At 39.6% G+C, this 23,966-nt stretch overlaps 1 protein-coding gene across 2 annotated transcripts in view; it reads right to left on the bottom strand.

The window, feature by feature from the left end:
* Positions 1–7,716: 7,716 nt before the first annotated feature.
* The window catches only part of LOC124621891, a 127,955-nt gene continuing 111,705 nt past the window's right edge, over positions 7,717–23,966 (bottom strand). For both annotated transcript variants that reach the window (XM_047147363.1, XM_047147364.1), the window contains exon 7: positions 7,717–9,601. In XM_047147363.1, the coding sequence (XP_047003319.1) occupies positions 7,899–9,601 (1,703 nt within the window). In that variant the 3' untranslated portion in view covers positions 7,717–7,898. The remainder of the gene's footprint in view (positions 9,602–23,966) is intronic.

Below are 23,966 nucleotides of genomic sequence, written 5' to 3'. Positions count from 1 at the left end.
TCTACCTGTATATGGGCATTCTAGAGGAAACCTCTCTAGGGACCCAAATCCCAAACCATTTGTTTGGTTCAAGTTCACTGTTGAGATCTTCACATCTGGATCCAGACCCATGACATCCTTTCTTCAGTCCTCCATAAACTCAATACTTTTCCTTTCGTACACTTCACCTGGGCCACTTCAGCCAAATGTGCCACATTCTTAGTCACTGACCTCCAGTTCTCTAACATCTCCATCCAGAAACCTGTCCGTATCAAGCACACTACCATCAACAGTGCCTGCATTTTGATAGCTGCCATTCCTTCAGTCAAAAAGTTACCACCATATAATCTGGCCACCGCTGGATGGTGCAACTGCAGTGACGAGAAATCCCTTGCTTAGTATGTTCAATATCTAAGGCCTTCACAGTCAGGCAATGTCTTCCAATTCGGGAGGACGACCATCCTCATTTAGGTTTTCCATGATTTCCCTAAATTGTTTCAGGCGAATGCCGAGATGGTTCCTTTGAAAGGGCACGGCCGATTTCTTTCCCAATCCTTCCCTCACCCTAGCTTGCGCTCCGTCTCTAATGACCTCGTTGTCGACGGGACGTTAAACACTAACCACCACCACCACCACTGTCTTCCAAGCAGTCAGATTTCCCACATCATAAACCCCCCTCCTCCCAATTCTCTGAACACCATTAGGTGTCAGCTGTCAAGGAGCACCCATTCCTTGTCACCCAACATCATCCAGACTGGAACTACTTTATTTGTCATTGTGACAGAAATTGGAAATATCTTACCCAAAGTCCTTCCCACCCTTCCCAAAGTGGTATGTCACCACCTGGTCAATCCACACAATTGCCTAGTCCATTTGTAGTGTTGTGCCTGAGCACATTTACCAGTTTACAGCACAGCTTGAGAAATCTTCAGTTCAGTCAATCTGCCCATTGCTCTGCAGTCTAGCAACTTCTGTTAGTACTAACTCCATGATTTTTTTAGTGTTTTTAATGTACTGTGGATTTCATAATAAAAATAACTGTGAACCATGGACTGCAGTATCTTCTCTGGTACAGGTTTTATGTAATGAAATGAGCGTTTGGCGTCATTGGCCGGGAGGCCCCCCGCGGGGCAGGTCCGGCCGCCATAGCGCAGGTCTTATTACATTCGGCGCCACATTGGGCGACCTGCACGCCGGATGGGGATGAAATGATGATGAACACAACACAACACCCAGTCCCTGAGCGGAGAAAATCTCCGACCCAGCCGGGAATCGAACCCGGGCCCAGAGGACAGCAATCCGTCACGCTGACCACTCAGCTACTGGGGCGGACAGGTTTTATGTAACAACAGCACCTACAATAATAAGTAAATAAAAGATCACAGTCACAATTCATTCTAATTAACAAGCTTTCACTCAGCCCACAATCTACAAATAAATAAATGGTTCATTTGTGCATAATAACTTAACAGTCATGGACAAAGTCAGTTTACAAACACAATAACATTACAAAAAGTTTAGAAGTAAAGATATGTGGTTATCAAGTATTGTAGGTCAGCAATAACACATTTTAGATATCGTAAATGCATTTATTAGACACTGAAGTAAGCAAGAACAACATGGCAGTAAAAGCTATGCGCAGAGAGAACCTAGAACAAAGATAGTCCAAAGATGTCAGACTCAAAGACGGGGCATTCTACGTTAGAGGTGGCACAGATGAATTGTACACAATAACATTAAAAATCCTTGATGGAGTAAAAACATTTGTCAATTAACAGTTGCTTCAATTTTGTCTTAAATATGTTTCCTTGTAACAATTTTCTATTATTTGGCAATCTGTTATAAAAATGTATTCCAGCAGAAAATGGACTATGATCTTTTGCTCTTTTATTAATAAATTTTATGTGGTAATCCTCTCTTTTTCTTGTACTATAATTATGCATTTCACTATTGATTACACTATGCTCCATATTTTCTTTTACAAACAGTATAGTTCTGAGAACATACAATGAATATGCTGTTAGTATGCTATAATTAATGAAATATTCTCTACAGGACTGACACTAACATTAGCTATTATCTTAATTGCTCTTTTCTGGGCTCTAAAAGCCCTATTCATATATACCATTGGTGCCCCACCCCAAATCTCGATACCATATTGCAGGGGGGAGTGTATAATCCCAAAACAGATTTGTCTTAAAACAGGTTGCGCTATTATCCTAGAAAGGTGTTTTAGCACGTAGGTGTTACAGGAGATTTTTTTACACATGTAACTGATATGCTCCTTCCATGTAAGATGTTCGTCTACGATAATACCAATGAATTTATGTTTATCAATTGTTAGCTCTGGTTCTGTATCCACTTGTTTTGATTTATAATTCAGCAGAAACTCCATCAGAATTGTCTTGACCTTATTTAGTGCCAATTTGTTTTTGGTGAGATATTCTGTGGTGAGGCTAATGTTCTCTGCATTATTTTGCACTGCTAACTGTTTTGTAGGGCCACATTTTATGAAGGAGGTATCATCAGCACAATTTACTAGGTTTGAATTTTGTGGAATTATTATATCATTGATGTACACAATAAAAAAAGGCCTGATAATGCTTCCCTGAGGGACTCCACCGTTAAGAATTTTATAAGTAAGATGATTTTACTGCTTGTGTATGTCTCCCAGTTGTATAATACAGCTTTACACATTGTCTCCTATCGACAAGGTAGGATCTTAACAAACCTACTGCTACTCCTCTGACTCCATAGCTTTCTCACTTATGGAGAAGAACAGAATGATTTGCACATTCAAAAGCCTTGGATAGGTCTAAAAAGGTGCCAATAACTTTGTTTCCAGCATCGAGTTTATTTAATACCACTTGCAAAAATGGAGCTGCAGCTGTTATTGTAGACCAGTGCTTCCTGAAACCATGCTGAAAGTTTTTTAATAGATAGTACTTACAGAAAAAATGATTCAAGTTGATCAAGAAATAGCCTTTCCAACAGCTTACTAAATATTGATGTAATTGAAATAGGCCTATAATTTTCTATATCTGTACCGATCTTATTTCAGTGACCTTTAACAGGTCAGGAAATGATTCCCTGACTGAAAGAGCTGTTTATTAAATGTTGCAGTGGCTGCATTAATTCATTGCTGCATTCTTTCAGGAATTTCGGTGAGGTGTCATCCCAGCCAGTGGCTGTATTTGCTTTTAAGTTGGAAATGGTTTCCAGGATTTCCAATTCTGTAAAACACCTCAGGAAGAATGAATTACTGACATTACTGGGATTTAGCACCTGTGGTGGGTTGATCATATCCTCCCTATTCATCTTACTAAACTGGTCTATGAACCTCTCACATACTTCCTTTGGGTTACTCAGCAAATTTTCACTGTCACTTATTATTATGTTATTGCGCACTGCATTGTCGCTCCCTCCTCTTTCCTTATTTACTGTAATCCACAGTGTTTTGCTAACATTACTAAATTGCCTCATCTGTTCAGCATACATCTTTGCTTTTAATGTCTTAAGTGCTTCCCTGTAGGTTTCTCTACACTCTTTGTATTTAGATTGGAAGTTCTGAAGTGTGGTGTGTATAAAAAAAATATAAATCTTTCATGTTGTTGTGGTCTTCAGTCCTGAGACTGGTTTGATGCAGCTCTCCATGCTATCCTATCCTGTGCAAGCTTCTTCATCTCCCAGTACTTACTGCAACCCACATCCTTCTGAATCTGCTTAGTGTATTCATCTCTTGATCTCCCTCTACGATTTTTACCCTCCACGCTGCCCTCCAATGCTAAATTTGTGATCCCTTGATGCCTCAGAACATGTCCTAGCAACCAATCCCTTCTTTTTCTCAAGTTGTGCCACATACTTCTCTTCTCCCCAATTCTATTCAATGCTTCATCATTAGTTATGTGGTCTACCCATCTAATCTTCAGCATTCTTCTGTAGCACCACATTTTGAAAGCTTCTATTCTCTTCTTGTCCAAACTATTTATCGTCCATGTTTCACTTCCATACATGGCTACACTCCATACAAATACTTTCAGAAACGACTTCCTGACACTTAAATCTATACTTGATGTTAACAAATTTCTCTTCTTCAGAAACGCTTTCCTTGCCATTGCCAGTCTACATTTTATATCTTTTCTACTTCGACCATCATCAGTTATTTTGCTCACCAAATAGCAAAACTCCTTTACTACTTTAAGTGCCTCATTTCCTAATCTAATTCCCTCAGCATCACCCGATTTAATTCGACTACATTCCATTATCCTCATTTTGCTTTTGTTGATGTTCATCTTATATCCTCCTTTCAAGACACTGTCCATTCCGTTCAACTGCTCTTCCAAGTCCTTTGCTGTCTCTGATAGAATTAAAATGTCATCGGCGAACCTCAAAGTTTTTATTTCTTCTCCATGGATTTTAATACCTACTCCGAATTTTTCTTTTCTTTCCTTTACTGCTTGCTCAATATACAGATTGAATAACATCGGGGAGAGGCTACAACCCTGTCTCACTCCCTTCCCAACCACTGCTTCCCTTTCATGCCCCTCGACTCTTATAACTGCCATCTGGTTTCTGTACAAATTGTAAATAGCCTTTCGCTCCCTGTGTTTTACCCCTGCCACCTTTAGAATTTGAAAGAGAGTACTCCAGTCAACATTGTCAAAAGCTTTCTCTAAGTCTACAAATGCTAGAAATGTAGGTTTGCCTTTCCTTAATCTTTCTTCTAAGATAAGTCGTAAGGTCAGTATTGCCTCACGTATTCCAATATTTATACGGAATCCAAACTGATCTTTCCCGAGGTCGGCTTCTATTAGTTTTTCCATTCGTCTGTAAAGAATTCGCGTTAGTATTTTGCAGCTGTGACTTATTAAACTGATAGTTCGGTAATTTTCACATCTTTCATATCTTCCTTTAATTTTATCAAGTTAGGGGCAAGTTTAAGATTCTTCAAACTGTCCGTTTTCTTTAGTGTTTTGACCACTGGGCACACTTGGTTAAGACAATGGTCTGTTTTTTATGAGGTGAGAATTTGTCTGAAAGTTCCTCTAGATGACAAAAAAATTCTTCCATGATACTGTTAGGGGATCTGTACAGGCTAGCCATTATTAAACTGCTATTTCTAAGCTTTATTCTTATTGCAGCTATTTCAAAAGCCATCTCACATGCAAGTTTATCTAGTGACGTCTGTTAGTATTTTCTCCATATGTGGTCTTGGTGTGGTAATTTATTCCTGTGATCACTATTACATTCAGTTTAATATGATTTTATTTCAACAACTCATTTACAACCCAGTTGATAAATAATTCCCATCTCTATTTACCAAATAAAATACAGTACAGGGTTCAGTATCAAGCAATGTTTTCTGAAGGACAACATTTTTGCTTTTATGGGGTCAGCTTTACTTAAAAATTAGCATAAACATTTTTACATCCTACATACTATATGAGAAATCAAATTATAAATTTATTTAAATATAACATGAGTTGTACGATGGTAGGATTTAATGCCACTTCCTTCTGTTTTTCACGGAATTGTCAAATTTTGAGTTTGCTGTTGTTAATATGTAGTTTCTACCATATTTCTTAAAATTGTGCAGCACAAATCAAATGTCTCGTGATTGTTCGAGCAGACTTGATACTGTATTGGGCGCTGTGATGTTTGCTCAAACACATTATTTTTTCAGCTCTGGAATATTCTGCATAGCAATTTATTCGGGCATGACTAACAACCAATTGTCCATCTGAATGACTTGGTACTGTATTGGGCACTGTGATGTATCATGAAATCGCTAGTTTGTTCAAACACATTATTTTTTCAGCTCTAGAATATTCTGCATAGCATTTTATTTGGGCATGACTAACAACTAGTTGGCCATCTGAATAAACATCCACTGCCAAACTGTGTCCAAAAGCAGAGTTAACCCCCCTAATGTGGCAGATTATACAGCTGAGCACAACATGCTTGATTCCAATACCTGCTTCACAACTCATGTCATTTGGATCACCCTTCCCCTTTCCAACACCTTTCTAATGAATTACATGTATGTGAGCTGTCCTCGCACCACACCTTTGATCCACAATATTCTGCTTGCAAATCAAAGAAAGTGCTAGTATCCAAAAAGATATAATTAAAAAACTGAACATTAACAAAACTGTTCACAGTGTTCTAACCCATTTGTTTTGAAATACAGAAATTACTTGGGTTCCTGATATTAGTTAAGTCTGCTTGATCAGAATTTCCATAACATCTGCAATTATATCACTTTGCAGTTGTCTTTGACTGAAACTTGCTGTGCTATATAAGATGCATTTTCATACTGTCATAAACTTTTCACACAGATAGTTACAGAAGCATAAAAAGAGTAATCTATCCTCGACCAAAGGGTTTATTTGAACATTGAGTGTTTCACTAGGCATGATCCTTCAGGAAGTGGCATGCATGTCTTCCTCTGATCTCTGAACTGACTTACCCAGCCAGTTATGGGACAATAAAATGGGCTATAAACCATGGTGCAACTTGGGATTTTACACATTTGCAAATAATTGCCAGAGGCGAAAGAAACGATAAGTGACAGAAAAAATTGCAGGGTGGATAGTTATTGAACCATAAACACTTGTATTTGTTGTAGCCAACCACTTACCCTTGCTCCATCAAGAACAGTAGCCAGAAAAAAAATAAAACAAACTGAAGCTGAAAAAACAGTTTTTCATGCTAGAATTGAAATAGTGTATGTAATTATTGCAGATGATGTGTAAAACATGTAAAACCAGCCAACATAATAAGGGGAAGACCTTACGCAATGTAAATAATTTAAGGAATGCAGGTAACAACTCAATAAATAGTACAGGTACTTAGTCACTGCGGGCACATGAACAAGATAGAGAACATAGCTAGCTTTTGGATAAATCCATTTTTAGAGGTACAGATTACACATACATGCACGCACACCCACCCACCCATCACTCCCCCCCCCCCCCCCCCCCACACACACACACGCACACACACACAAACAAACATACACGCTTGCACAGCTAAATTCTCCAAGACGACTGCACTGTGCTAGCACTTCAACTCCTACAGCTGTGAACCTCGACTTGGGTGAGAGGTTGTGGTGGATGGCGTGAGTGAGGGGCGAAAGGAAGTGCGTCTTGTTGGGGAAGGGTGGTTGACAGCTGAAAGAGAGAGGCCACTGGTACATGAATCAGGAATGGAGCACAAACACTAGTGAGCTCATTCTGGCTGCAAGCAGAGGGAACTGTATGCAGTGTATGACGACATAGAGTAGTGAATTAGGAGGTGAAGTTAGAACAGAGGAAAGGGAGATTTCAAGGAAGAGGGCGTAGTGCAGGATGAGTGCAGATAGGATGTTGGGGCAGGGGTGTAGAGGGATGTGGGGAGGAGCTAGCGGATTTTGCATAGTAGTAGGGTAAATAATAAGACTATTATCTTACAATACTAATTTTACTAATACACTTTTAATGGGCTCTTAGGCATAAATATGATTGACTGTGCACACACCTGAACTTGACAATCAAGGTTTTATCATGTTCATACCAAAAATGAGTTGCGAAATGGAATTCCACTAAGCAATTGGCTATATTGTATAAGTCTCTTTGTATGAGATACATAATCTGGTGGCAACATTTAATGAACAAGCTGATTTGCAGTGTACAAATTAACCACCAGTAACATGTCATCACTTAATTATGTGACCCCCAAAATGGAACGTACTTGAAATATATATCATGTCAATTTATTCACCAAAAGAATCATACAGAGTACAAGGACATAATTAAAGTTACTCAACTGTTAATAGACCAAAATATAATTAATAAAATATCATTTGCTTCACAAAAAGACAATAAATTTGCTGGGGCACAGGTACCACAGTATAGGTTCAATATTTTTAATTACTGTCTTCACCAGAAATCATTGCCGTTTGAACTGGCAGATTTCCCAGCTGAAATTGGTTGCTCACTTGAGACAGATGCATTAGAGATAGCCTGCTGTTCAGTTTCATAGTTTAGGTGATTCTGGTTATCATTAATAGGAAGCACATCACTTTTGGATGTTCCAGCTTCAGGTTCGGTTTCGGTATCAGTGTCACAACTGGGTACAAACAACTGATCACCACTGGAAGCAGGAATAAATTCTGCATCACCTAAACTTAACCTCTCACTAGCAATATCAGTCAGTTTATGTAAGATGAAATCTTTTTTAGAGTCTTTTTCCTGATGACTGGCAGCTTTCTCATCTTGCAGTTCTTCTGAACTTTCTTCATGTAATAGAAGATCAGAAAAGCGGGGATTAGATAAAGCCAGTGGTTTTGAAGAAAACTCTGGAGGTGCCTGAAGTTCCATCAGCTGTGCACCACCATTTTCGGTTGTTGTTTGGTACAGAATCTTTGTATTTTCTTCCGAGTTTGTCTCAGTGGCCTGAGCAGAATGAGGATTCTCAGCCAAATCAGACAAGACTAATGTTTTTAGTGGTTTTTGCTCATATAGTTTTGCAACACTATTTTCATCAGCCAAGCCAATTCTTTGTCCTTCAGTCTCTTTTCCTATTTTCTTTGCATCTTTTAATATTTTGAGAGTACTGTCTAATGGAGTCACCAAATCATGATTTTCTGATTCTTTGGTATTTGAATGCACTTCTTCAACTGTCGCTTTAGCTTGATGGCCACTTAGTGCAGTTATATTTTGCACTTTTTTCATTGCTGAAAGGTCTGAGCCATCAGCAGTCTCAGCAACAAGAGCATGGTATCTTTGAAAGCACACATTATTTTTTTCTGGTACAATCATTTCTTCATTGGTTGAATATATTTTTGCTGAATTCAGTGACTTATTCTTATGTGTATTATGTCCACAACTACCGTTGAAACTCTCCATAGTAACTGAATTATTAAATTTATCAGCATTTGCAGAACTATTTCCTATTGTACTACTTAACAATGGAGTCTTGTAGAAATGTGTTGTGTGAACCTCTCTCTGAGCCTGCATTTTAGCTGTCTGATAGGAATCAATATGTGCTGCAGCAATGGCATTTAAAGACCTCTGATCATGACTTGCAAGTGAATGCTGTGAAATTATTTCTGATGATGGAATATTGTAGATTATGTCAGATAAACAAATGTTGGAGTTTTGTGTTACTGTTGGCCTCGTGGTGTGGTGTATATTTTGTGTTTCTAATGTGATATGGGAACCTTCTGCCTCAGTCGTTCCTGCTGTTGTAATCAGACTTTCTGAAGAGAAGTTTCCAACTCTCGGAGGAAAAGGTGTCACTAATTTTAACCCAGACGGGTTACCTGTAGCATCACTTTTATTGGGACTATTATTATGTGGACATTCAGCTCTGACGGGATGTTGTAGTAATCCTGCAAGCATGTCAGACACTGGTGTTGCCCTTTGCTGTCGAAGACAGAATTCACGGTAACTGCGGTCCACTGCTTCACTTTCTTCCTCCAATTGTCGAAGACGGCGGCGGGCATCTCGCAGCATCTCTTCTGTCGGGCTCGTGTCTTCCGAAGAAAGAAGTACACGGCGAGGAGCAGAAAAACGTCGTAACCTCCTAGTACGACTACGCCCACTGACCGGAGTTTGTGTTGAAGCAGGTGCCACACATGCTACAAGAAAACAATACTGTCAACAGGTGAACACAGTAAAACTTTCTTTGAGTGTATTCTTTAAGAATATTAATTAATTACAAATAAAAAAATGTGACATATTAGTGAGTCAGATGAGAAGAGGAATTTGATTAATATCCACAAATCTTCAGTTTATATAAAAACTCAGTCCTTGATAAAAATATGCAGTTCACTTTGTGCGAGAATTTTAATATTAACTTTGTGACTGGCTACAAAGGGAAAAATAATGATACTGGATTTACTTGGTTACAACAGTGTGAGACAGAGAGTGAATTTTCCATACAGAACACCAGAACCAGTCACACAGTTATAGATAACACATTTATCAACTGTTCTTTAATTGTGGGGCACATAGTGAGAAAAATTAATAATGGGTTGTAGATAACAACATATAAATGGTAACAATGCAAGGAGTTTAGGCAGAAGTATATCCAAAGATACTAAACAAACAGTTTAGAGATATGATACATTTTCAATATAAATATTTATGGGTAATCTCAAAGTCACACATGGTAAGAAGTCCACAATTTGAAACTTGATATACTAAATACAGCACATTTCCATTAACCTCAATAATTTCCTTGCATTGTCATTTCTCATTAAAATACAGAATTATTCATAAGTACTCCTGTGGTTTCAGGAGACGAATACCCAAAAACAGCAAGACGTATAGAAAAATGAAATATATCAATGGATAGAGCATCTTTCGAAGTTTTGATTCATAACATGCTCCATGGCATAGTTGAAATAGGGGCAGATGTGTCATAACATGTAGATAAATCATCCACTCCATACTGCTGCACTGAATTACTGTAGTTCACGTCAGCAGATAAACAATCCAATGCACAAATTTCCAAAGTGATCTGCTGTTGCACCTTCCCATGCAGTTCATTTCAGTGACCCCAGTTTACTGCACACACATACTGACATTTGCCGCATTGAAATTAAGCTTAGTGAAAAGTTCAGACAGGCAGGTACTAAAGATGTGAAAATATCACAAGATTCTCATAACAGTACAGTGGAAAATAATGTTAGTATGTCACAAGATTCACATAAAAGCACAGTAAAAAATAATGTTAATATATTGCATCAGAACATCAGGGGATTAAAAAACAAAGTAGATGAGCTTCTTGTTTGTATAGAAGATATAGAAACTGAGGCTGGAATAGATGTACTATGCCTGTCTGAACATCATATAGTCACAGGTATGGAAATGGTAAATGTAGGTGAATAAAAGCTTTCAGCACATGTAAGTAGAGACACTATGGAGAGAGGAGGAGTTACCATATATGTTAAAATCAGTCGTAGTGTGAAAAATTTGGAAACTAAAAAATTTTGCCTAGAGCAACACGTAGAAGCATGTGCATGTGAGCTTAAACTAAATAAAGGCACTTTTATAATTTTAGCTGTGTATAGGTCCTCATTAGGAAATTTCCAACTAGTTTTGAAAAACTTGGATTCCTCGTTGTGCTACCTGTCAGACAAAGCAAAGCAAATTATTGTTTGTGGGGATTTAAACGTAGATTTTCTGAAAGAGTCAGATAGAATGCTTGACCTTGAAGTATTACTTGGTTCTTTCAATTTGACATTTGTTATTGATTTTCCTACTCGGGTGGTACAGGAAAGCAGCACACTGATACATAACGTTTTCATAGACCAAGATAAATTTAATCAAATAAAAACTTTTCCTGTTAAGAATGGTCTGTCTGATCATGATGCACAGCTAGTTACAGTATTTGATATAGCTCCATACAGTAATGCAAAACAGTCCTCCAAAATAGTGCGTTCCATTAACGATTTAACAATTCAAAATTTTAAGGAAAACTTGCAACAGTTAGAATTGGATAAGGTGTACAGGAACATGATGCTAATTTAAAATTTAACCTATTTCATGATACCTTTGTGAGTATATTTGAAAACAGTTTCCCTAAGAAAACAGTGAAATATAATTGTAAGAAACCATGTAAAAAGCAATGACTCACTAAAGGGATAAAAATATCTTCTAAAAGGCAAAGGGAAATGTATCTTATAGCTAGGAGGAGTAATGATCCCAAAACAATGAAACATTGTAAAAACTACTGCACTGTATTAAGAAAAGTTATTAAAAAGTCCAGAGGTATGTGCATTATGTCTGAGATTAGCACATCTGATAATAAAATTAAAACAATTTGGAATATTGTGAAAAGGGAAACAGGTCAACTGAGAGCACAGGAAGACTGTATTTCTATCAAACACAATGAAAAGTTTGTTAACAAGAAGTCAGAAGTAGAAAACATTTTTAATAATCATTTTTTAAGTGTTGTAGAGAAAATAGGTTCCAGCTATTCATTAGAAAATGCAAGGCAGTATATGGAAGAAGCAGTACCTACGCAATTTGATAAATTGAAATTCAACCCACCTCTCCTACTGAAATTAGGAAAATAATAAATTCACTCGAAAGTAAAAGCTCACATGGAATTGATGGCATTTCCAACTGAGTACTAAAAGCTTGTTCCCAACAAGTAAGTAGGATCTCAGCCACATATGTAGTAGCTCACTGAAACAGGGAATTTTTCGAGATAGACTGAAATATGCTATTGTTAAACCATTGCATAAAAAGGGGATAGATCTGATGCTAACAACTACCTCCCAATCTCACTTCTGACAGCTTTATCCAAAATTCTTGAAAAAGTAATGTATTTAAGAGTAGCATCACATATTTGTAAAAATGAAGTACTAACAAAATGTCAATTTGGTTTTCAGAAAGGCTTTTCAACAGAAAATGCTTTATATACTTTCACTGATCAAATATTAAATGCAATGAATAACCGAACATCACCCATTGGGATATTTTGTGACCTCTCAAAGGCTTTTGATTGTGTGAACCATGAAATTCTTCTAGATAAACTTAAGTATTGTGGTATGAGTGGGACAGTGCACTAATGGTTTAATTCATACTTAACTGGAAGAATGCAGAAGATTGAAATTAACACTACAGGTAGTCTACAAAAACCAGCAGTCTTGGGTCCCTTATTGTTCTTAATATATATTAACGACTTGCCACTCTATATTCATGAAGATGCAAAGTTAGTTCTTTTCGCTGATGATACAAGTATAGGAATCACACCCAAGAAACAAGAATCGACTGAGGAAATTGCAAATATTGTCTTTCAGAAAATTATTAAGTGGTTCTCTACAAATGGACTCTCACTAAATTTTGAGAAAACACAGTTTATACAATTCTGTACATTAAACGGCATAACACCATTAATAAATATAGACTATGAACGGAAGTCTATTGATAAGGTAGAATACTCAAAATTTCTGGGTGTGTGCATTGATGAGAAATTGAACTGGAAGAAACACATCAATGATCTGCTGAGACAGTTAGGTTCAGCTACATATGCTATTAGGGTTATTGAAAATTTTGTTGATAAACATATCACTAAATTAGCCTACTATGCCTATTTTCATTCACTGCTTTCATATGGCATCATATTTTGGGGCAATTCGTCAGTGTAAGAGAGAAAGTATTCATTGCACAAAAGTGTCTAATCACAATAATAGCTGGAGCCCATCCAAGATCACCTTGCAGACATTTATTTAAGGAACTCGGAATATTCACAGTACCTTCGCAATACATATATTCACTTATGAAATTTGCCATTAATAACTCATACCAATTCAAAAAATAACATCAAAGTGCATAGCTACAACACTAGAAGAAAGGATGATATTCACTATTCTGGATTAAATCCCACTTTGGCACAGAAAGGGGTGAATTATGCTGCCACAAGAATCTTTGGTCATTTGCCAAATCATATTAAAAGTCTGACAGATAGCCAACCAACATTTAAAAACAAATTAAAAGAATTTCTGAATGACAACTCCTTCTACTCAATAGATGAATTCTTAGATTTTAAGTAGTGAAAAAAATTTATTATTTTGTGTAAAGAAAACTTATGTTAAAGTGACATGTTCCACATCATTACGAAATGTCTTATTCATGATCTATGGAACAAGGATTAATGTATGTATGTATTGCAAAAAGTGTTCATATTCATAATCAGTGTTCTGCCCATAGGCAGGTTTTCACATGGTTAATCCCCAATGCTCTGCTGTCTTGTGTCCTCTTCTTCAGGTCTGCAATATTTCGACTTCCCTTGATGTTGTCTATCATCTTGTATCTCCTTCTTTCTCTCAACCTCCTCTCACAAGCTAGACCTTCTAAAGTTCCTGTTGGCAAGTGTTGACTCCTCAATGAATGTCCCATCAGTTCTTCTTCCTTTGTCTTACAACTTGCAGCAGTCTTTTCCTCTCACAAACCCTTTCCCACATTCTTTCGTTACTGTCTTCCTCAAGCTTACCCTGTTAATTATCCTCCACAAGCACATTTCAAATGCTTCTAGCTTTTTTTCATCCTCTCGTCTCATTCCCATGTTTCTGCCCCACAGACTGTCACATGCCAGAAAAAACACTTGCCAAGCCTTTTCCTCAGACCTTTATCTAGTTTGCCACATAATAATCTCCTCTGTCTATTGAATGCCTTCTTTGCTACAGCAATGTGAGTTTTCACCTCCTGATGGCATGTAAAGTCCTCAGTGATTGTGCTTCCAAGATATTTAAATACTCTTACTTGGTTAATAATAACTTGTTCCTTTTTAATATTTGCCAGTCTGCTTCCTTTTCCAATCACCATACTCTTTCTTTTTGTTGTATTCTTTTTTGTCCTGTATTCCACACAAACTTCTCTTACTCAGCATTTTATTTACGGTTCATTTACTTTCTGCCACTAATACCATGCCATCAACAAATCAAATTTACTCAGCATTTTATTTACAGTTCATTTACTTTGTGCCACTAATATCATGCCATCAACAAATCATATTCATTCTATTCTCTTTCCATCAATACACATTCATCTTTTTCCATCTAAGCCTTTCGCAATAATCTCTTCCAGGCATAAGTTGAACAACAAAGGGAAGAGGCAACAGCCTTGTCTGACACCCCTCCAATGCTGCTTCCTTTGATATTTCATTTCCAAACCTTATTCTTACTTTTTGTTGTAAATATAGAGTCTGCACCAGGCGTTTCTCATTCCAATCTACTACTTTCCTCTTCAGAATATCCACTGGCTTTTCCTCTCCACCCTGTTAAAAGCTTTTTCCAAATCAATAAAAACAACATAAATTCTCCATGTTTCTCAGTATATTTTCCCCCTATGATTTTTAACAGGTCAGTAGCATCTGTTGCACCTTTTCTTCTTCTAAATCTGAACTGTTCCTAAGCAATCCATCTTTAGCTGCATGAGAAATTAAGAGCTCTGATAGTTGTATGGTCCTCACATTTTTTGGTATTTCTCTTTTTCTCAACTGGTATCATCTCTGCTGCAAGGAAGCCATCAGGCCACTCCCCTTTGTCGCACACTCCTTCCCCTATTTCCCAAACTCTACACCACTTCTGCTGGCAAGTTATCGATTCCACGTGCTTTCCAACTCTTCATCTCCTTCAGTGCCTTTTCTACTTCTGCCTCCAAGATGCTGTACTCCTTTCCATCTTACAGCACACATTCCTTCTCTTCAACCTAGATTTCACTTGGTATATGCTCCATCATATACAGGGTTATTACAAATGATTGAAGCGATTTCACAGCTCTACAATAACTTTATTATTTGAGATATTTTCACAATGCTTTGCACACACATACAAAAACTCAAAAAGTTTTTTTAGGCATTCACAAATGTTCGATATGTGCCCCTTTAGTGATTCGGCAGACATCAAGCCGATAATCAAGTTCCTCCCACACTCAGCACAGCATGTCCCCATCAATGAGTTCGAAAGCATCGTTGATGTGAGCTCGCAGTTCTGGCACGTTTCTTGGTAGAGGAGGTTTAAACACTGAATCTTTCACATAACCCCACAGAAAGAAATCGCATGGGGTTAAGTCGGGAGAGCGTGGAGGCCATGACATGAATTGCTGATCATGATCTCCACCACGACCGATCCATCGGTTTTCCAATCTCCTGTTTAAGAAATGCCGAACATCGTGATGGAAGTGCGGTGGAGCACCATCCTGTTGAAAGATGAAGTCGGTGCTGTCGGTCTCCAGTTGTGGCATGAGCCAATTTTCCAGCATGTCCAGATACACGTGCCCTGTAACGTTTTTTTCGCAGAAGAAAAAGGGGCCGCAAACTTTAAACCGTGAGATTGCACAAAACACGTTAACTTTTGGTGAATTGTGAATTTGCTGCACGAATGCGTGAGGATTCTCTACCGCCCAGATTCGCACACTGTGTCTGTTCACTTCACCATTAAGAAAAAATGTTGCTTCATCACTGAAAACAAGTTTCGCACTGAACGCATCCTCTTCCATGACCTGTTGCAACCGCGCGCCGAAAATTCAAAGCATTTGACTTTGTCATCAGGTGTCAGGGCTTGTAGCAATTGTAAACAGTAAGGCTTCTGCTTTAGCCTTTTCCGTAAGATTTTCCAAACCGTCGGCTGTGGCACGTTTAGCTCCCTGCTTGCTTCATTCGGCGACTTCCGTGGGCTACGCGTGGAACTTGCCCGCACGCGTTCAACCGTTTCTTCGCTCACTGCAGGCCGACCCGTTGATTTCCCCTTACAGAGGCATCCAGAAGCTTTAAACTGTGCATACCATCGCTGAATGGAGTTAGCAGTTGGTGGATCTTTGTTGAACTTCGTCCTGAAGTGTCATTGCACTGTTATGACTGACTGATGTGAGTGCATTTCAAGCACGACATACGCTTTCTCAGCTCCTGTCGCCATTTTGTCTCACTGCGCTCTTGAGCGCTCTGGCGGCAGAAACCTGAAGTGCGGCTTCAGCCGAACAAAACTTTATGAGTTTTTCTACATACACTCCTGGAAATTGAAATAAGAACACCGTGAATTCATTGTCCCAGGAAGAGGAAACTTTATTGACACATTCCTGGGGTCAGATACATCACATGATCACACTGACAGAACCACAGGCACATAGACACAGGCAACAGAGCATGCACAATGTCGGCACTAGTACAGTGTATATCCACCTTTCGCAGCAATGCAGGCTGCTATTCTCCCATGGAGACGATCGTAGAGATGCTGGATGTAGTCCTGTGGAACGGCTTGCCATGCCATTTCCACCTGGCGCCTCAGTTGGACCAGCGTTCGTGCTGGACGTGCAGACCGCGTGAGACGACGCTTCATCCAGTCACAAACATGCTCAATGGGGGACAGATCCGGAGATCTTGCTGGCCAGGGTAGTTGACTTACACCTTCTAGAGCACGTTGGGTGGCACGGGATACATGCGGACGTGCGTTGTCCTGTTGGAACAGCAAGTTCCCTTGCCGGTCTAGGAATGGTAGAACGATGGGTTCGATGACGGTTTGGATGTACCGTGCACTATTCAGTGTCCCCTCGACGATCACCAGTGGTGTACGGCCAGTGTAGGAGATCGCTCCCCACACCATGATGCCGGGTGTTGGCCCTGTGTGCCTCGGTCGTATGCAGTCCTGATTCTGGCGCTCACCTGCACGGCGCCAAACACGCATACGACCATCATTGGCACCAAGGCAGAAGCGACTCTCATCGCTGAAGACGACACGTCTCCATTCGTCCCTCCATTCACGCCTGTCGCGACACCACTGGAGGCGGGCTGCACGATGTTGGGGCGTGGGCGGAAGACGGCCTAACGGTGTGTGGGACCGTAGCCCAGCTTCATGGAGACGGTTGCGAATGGTCCTCGCCGATACCCCAGGAGCAACAGTGTCCCTAATTTGCTGGGAAGTGGCGGTGCGGTCCCCTACGGCACTGCGTAGGATCCTACGGTCTTGGCGTGCATCCGTGCGTCGCTGCGGTCCGGTCCCAGGTCGACGGGCACGTGCACCTTCTGCCGACCACTGGCGACAACATCGATGTACTGTGGAGACCTCACGCCCCACGTGTTGAGCAATTCGGCGGTACGTCCACCCGGCCTCCCGCATGCCCACTATACGCCCTCGCTCAAAGTCCGTCAACTGCACATACGGTTCACGTCCACGCTGTCGCGGCATGCTACCAGTGTTAAAGACTGCGATGGAGCTCCGTATGCCACGGCAAACTGGCTGACACTGACGGCGGCGGTGCACAAATGCTGCGCAGCTAGCGCCATTCAACGGACAACACCGCGGTTCCTGGTGTGTCCGCTGTGCCGTGCGTGTGATCATTGCTTGTACAGCCCTCTCGCAGTGTCCGGAGCAAGTATGGTGGGTCTGACACACCGGTGTCAATGTGTTCTTTTTTCCATTTCCAGGAGTGTATCTGTAGTGTGTCGTGACCATATGTCAATGAATGGAGCTACAGTGAATTTATGAAATCACTTCAATCATTTGTAATAGCCCTGTATTGACATTCTACATAATCTTGCCATCTGCTCAAACTCTCCTGTGGTTTTTCAGTTAATGTCCTATTCACTCTTTCTATTCCCATGTTAGTCTTCCTTCTTTTACTTTAAAAAACCATCTCCCTAACATATCTGTACATCATTTCATACTTTCCTCTCTCTCCATTTTCTCTGTTATCTCACATTTCTCCTTCATTCATCTTTCTCTTACATCTTCAGTTTCACATCTTAATTCATTATTCAATTTCCTGTACCTCTTTTTGCCTTCTTCATTTTCCACATTTTCCCATTTTCTCCATGCTCTATCATTTTCAGCTTTTTTCCATTATCCGTTCTTTCTTGATATTTTTGGACACCCTAATTTGTAATACTTCTTGGGCATAGTCCACGAGTTCTTCCTTCATTTTTATCCACTGGTCATTTACTCTTTCTTCAACTCTACCCTTCCCATTTTTCCATGAACCTGCTTTCAACTCTGAGGCCTTACTTACCTCCTTGAGTATCTCTAGTTTAATCTTACTTTTGCTTCATTCATCACCTGTAATGTGAGTTAAAAACTTGGAGACATGCTCTGTCTACTGATATGTGCCTCTTTTCTGTATGTCTTGTAGTTTCCACACACCTACCTTCTGAACCCCCAGAGATACTTATCAATAACCCTATACAGCAAGCAAAAATACAGAACTAACAAGTAACTAATAGCATTAGACTGTACTATAGAAGGAGGCAGGAGATCCATAACAATGCAAAGGAAGTGACAACTTAGTCGCAGAACTGCATTTACAGACAATACTGAAAAATGCATAAGGACAACATAAGGCAATCAAAATCATGACGTGCAGTAAGGAATAGGGATCTCTCTGATAAAAATTACAACTTTATGGTGTGCTGAAATCCATCAGTGCTGTATAAAATATTTATCGTTTCCTGCCTGTGGTTGGTAAGTAAGGAATTAAACTAAACTCTGCCCAAAGAGGCCATGAAGGCCCAACGGTACCGACCAGCCACCATGTCATCCTCAACCCACAGGTATCACTGGATGCGGATGTGGGGGGGGGCTTGTAGTCAGCACACCACTCTCCTGGCCATATGTCAGTTTATGGCACTGGGTAAGTAAGACAGATAAACAAAATTTTAATAAGTTAGAGTACAAAGAAACTGGTAAAGGAAACTGAGAAGAAAGACATCGAATTAAATATTAAAACACTTAAGAGCAAGGATGTGTGGCTGTAATCAAAATTAAGAACAGTGCATATCAATGTCCACATTATAATTCTGCACAAAGTCACAAATTCAGTTTCTTCTTTCAGGTCAACGAGATTTTACACAGATGAAAGTAATCATCAGTTAGTCCACATTATAAAATATGAAAACATGTTGTTGTTGTCTCCCCAGCCTGAAGACTGGTTCCATGCAGTTATATACGCTAATCTATACTCTGCAAGTCTCTTCATCTTTGCATAACTATTGCAACCAACATTCCACTTGAACCAGCTTACCGTAATCAACCCTTGGCCTCTGTCTACAGTTTCTCTCTCCACACTACCTCTGTTACTAAACTGACTGTCCCTGTGTGCCATAGGATGGGTCCTATCAACCAACACATTTTTTTAAATCAAATTGTGTCATAAATTTATTTTCTCCCTAAAGCAATTCAATACCTCTGCATTGGTTATTCAATCTTAACATCTAATCTTCAAAATTCTTCAGCAGCACCAAATTACAAAAGTTCCTGTTCTCTGTGTGCCGGTACCACTTACTGGTAATGTTTCACTTTCCTACATGGCTACACTTCAGATGAATACTTTCTGAAAAGACTTCCTAGTACTTCAATTTAAATTTTAATTAGATGTTAAAATATCCTCTTTACTACTGCCTTTGTCAGCTATTTTGCTCCCAAAATAGCAAATCTTTTCTGCTACTTTCAATAACGCATCTCACTTTCTAATCTAATTCCCTTGGCATGACCAGATTCAATCTGACCACAATCCATTATCCTTGTTTTACTTCCATTGATATTAAGCTTATAATGTATTTTCAAGACATTAGCCATTCCTTTCAAGTGATCTTTGAGTCCTTTGCTATCTCTGACAGAATTCAATGTCATCGGCTAACCTTAAAGTTTTTATTACTTCTTTATGAAGTTTAATTCCCTCCAGATTTCTCTTACTTTCCTTTACTACTTGCTTAATGTACAGACCAAATAAGATGGGGGGTTAGACTATAATTCTCTTTCACTCCCTGCCCAACTACTGCCTACCTTTCATGTGCTTCAACCCTTTTATCTGGTTTCTATATATGCCAAATAACTTTTCTGCCCCTGTATTTTATTGCTGCTACCTCCAGAATTTCAAACTGTGCTCATTTCAGCATTATCAAAATGCTGTAAAAGTAGTTTTGAATTTTTTCAGTCTATTTTCTAAGATTAAGTAATGCAAAGTTCAAGTTAGGATAACAATACAGAAACCGTAGATTGCTACTCACCAAATAGAGGAGGCGTTGACTGGCAGACAAGCACAATGAAAAGAATGCTATAAATTTTTATCTCGGACAATGCCCTTTATCAGAAGTAGAAAACTCGCATGCATTCATGTAAGCACACCTCACACACACATGGCCACTGTCATCTCCAGGCACTAAAATTACACATAGTGTCAGTACTGTCTCGCATGTTTCAACATTCTTACAAACCAAAATAGATTTTTCTAAAATTTGGAATCCACCAGCCTTGCAATTCTTCTGTAAATAATTTGTTTAGTACCTTGTCTAATGGCTTATTTAACTGACGGTTCAGAAATATTCTCAGCTGTCAGCACCTGCCTTCTTTGGAATTGGCATTGTTATATTCTTCTGAAGCATGTAGGTACTTCATCTGTCTCATATATGTTGCATATATTAAATCTCCATTATCATCATCCACTTTCCCTTACCCTACCATTATTTCGCAGCATCTGCCTCTCTCATAGTCATGCACTTGAAAGGCCACCACCACACAGGCACATCGCTAGCCAGGCACCTTCTGAATTCTGAGCAACAGCCTCCAGAAGACATTCACTACTCAGGACTATCTACTGCTTCTGTCCCACGTCTACTGGTGCATCACATCCTTCTGAAAATAGTGTTACCAGCCACCAGAGAGATTTCTATCAACCGTGGACTACCTTGGTTCCACCAAATACAGGTGTGGATGGAGATCCTTCTGCCAACAGGCACAAAAGACAATGCACCATCTGCACTCACTCAGTTACTGCCATTCCTGCAATTTTACAGTTCCCACAGTTGCACAGTTCCAGCAGTTGCACAGTTCCAACACCTGCACAGTTCCAGCAGTTCCATTCAGAAGACTACAGTTCCAGCTTAGCAGCCACTATTTATAGAGCAATAGGAACAATTAACTATGAGTGTCTGCATTATACTTTCAGTCATAGTGACTATGTCATAGACTGCCAGAGACAGCAAAATATTTAGATTTAACTTTATTAAGTAAAGGACATCAAGTGACACATGTCAAACTATTACCAAAGTTATATATAAAAACAAAGATGAGATGACTTACCGAACAAAAGCGCTGGCAGGTCGATAGACACACAAACAAACACAAACATACACACAAAATTCAAGCTTTCGCAACAAACTGTTGCCTCATCAGGAAAGAGGGAAGGAGAGGGGAAGACGAAAGGAAGTGGGTTTTAAGGGAGAGGGTAAGGAGTCATTCCAATCCCGGGAGCGGAAAGACTTACCTTAGGGGGAAAAAAGGACAGGTATACACTCGCACACACGCACATATCCATCCACACATACAGACACAAGCAGACATGTCCCTCGCTGTGGTTCATGCACATTCAAATCATTTTTTTCACAGCCAGGATAGTGCACGACTCCACCAAATACTCATATATGGTGGCATTATTGGACACTTGCTCCTCCAGCAAGGTCAGCAATGTTACTAAAAACCCATCCGCCTCCAGAAAGTAAAACAGACGAGCTCATTCGACAGCTTTCCTTTTCTAGCACACAATGCTTAGGACAACTGTCACACAGGGAGGAACCTGACAACAGGAAGTCATTATGGATCCTTCTACAACTCTGCATCCTGCCCAGCCCAGATATCCTGGATCCATACCTACGACCCATATGGATTTCTTACTTGCCAGAGACATGCTGCATCCTGCTCTCGATAACACAAGAACTTGATCAAGCTTTCAGTGACCATGGACGCACTAACTGAGGCCACCACGCCACAAGTGCTTACTATAATGCCCACCAAAGTCAGGCTGAATGACATCACCTGGTGTTTTGGTGAGTTGATGCAGCACATCATATCCCTTGTTGTTTACAAATGATGGAACTTCACGTCATCACAGAGGTGATACTGTCTGTACTCCTCACCTTTGCCAGACCGGAACAGGTGTTTCTACCACCGTCATTTTAGCAATAGAGCATGTAGGTGCAGATCACTATGTTACTGGGTGAGAAATGTGAATGACGGGTTTCCACACCTGGAGGGCAAATCTGCTACAAGCACCAGCCTGCATAACTATCATAATACTTGATGATAACAAACAGGACCACTAAGAGGCAGTTTCAAATGGTTACTGGCTTGGAAATGTGGGCAACTGTGACCATAAGCAAACTATGACTTAACTGCTGCAAATGGTTTGCTCATAGCTACATTTAAGCTTGTGACTAAATATTTACATTGATTTATGAAGGTTTTTCGGGTGGCGATTCACTGTCGCAGACATGAGTTGCATTATCACCAGGCTAGATTTCCTGTTCTCCTACGGTCTCATTCTGGATGTGATGAGTCCTTTTGTTCTGGATCGGGTCATGTCATTGGAGGTTGAATGCCAGGCCACACAGTGAAGCAATCAATCAGTACAGTTCCTCACCATGCCACCACCACTGACACGCATGCTAAATCAGTTTCCAATGGTCAGCCAGCTGCAATCATCACCCCACCACTCAACAGCGCAGCACATCAGGACCGAGGCACTTGACAAATTCCGCATCGCAAAAACAAAATTCGACACAATGATGTAAGCAGGCACGACATTTTCAGAAAGCAACTAGGCTTCTCCCCTGCATCTGGTATCACACTTCGGGATAAATATGAGCATTCAGAAAGGACATTTTTATCCTGGAAGAAGGTGATGGGAGATTCACGTTGCCATTTCATGAATGTCTTGAAAGCTACTGTTCAAATGCATTGGAATTCTAATTCTGATGACCCTGTATACATACTCTTGTCATGTACATTGTAGTTAATAACTTATACTGTCAACCATGCAACCAAAATTAAATGCAAAACACTTAGTAGAAAGTGGGCAGAACACTGCACTTGAACACCAAATCCTCAAACACCACTGTGCAAGTTCTGTTTTCAATATACTTCCAGCAGGAATAAAAAAGCATAGGTGATAAACTTTGGATTTTCAACACTACATTGAGATACTTAATTTTACCATCCACTCTTAGAGCTTTAGTTTAAGAATTTGCTGCACTGTACTACTAATGTACATCATACTTGTGTACAGTTGTAAATATCTTTTTTGTGTGTTTTGCTAATTAATTAGCATTCTATGGTCTACTTAGGGACTCAATCAACAACCAAATAGCTTTGCTTTAGACAGATCCATGAAACTAGCAGGTGGCAGGGGATGTAAAATATGATCATGATTACAACAAAAGGATATTACTTTCCAGATAATGCTTTTCCACTTCTTTCCCCTCCCTCGCCCACAGGCTGCATTATTCATGCTCTGGTTGAAAAAGTGTATAAAAGATTATGGGGGGGAAAAGAGCATAAAAGATTACGGGAAGAGCACAGAAAAATTGTACAACTGCATAATTTTCATCCAATTACATCATATGTAGGCATCATGGTTTTCACCAAACTCACTGATAAAGAATGAAATTTCGTACAATAAAAGTAATAACAGCTTACAGTACATGAAATGAACCAGCTTGCTCTCCAAAGG

This window comes from Schistocerca americana, chromosome 7, assembly GCF_021461395.2.
Source record: "Schistocerca americana isolate TAMUIC-IGC-003095 chromosome 7, iqSchAmer2.1, whole genome shotgun sequence".
Taxonomy (NCBI): domain Eukaryota; kingdom Metazoa; phylum Arthropoda; class Insecta; order Orthoptera; family Acrididae; genus Schistocerca; species Schistocerca americana.
The sequence above is the reverse complement of the archived record's forward strand: the minus strand, read 5'-3'. Positions and strand labels throughout refer to the sequence as shown.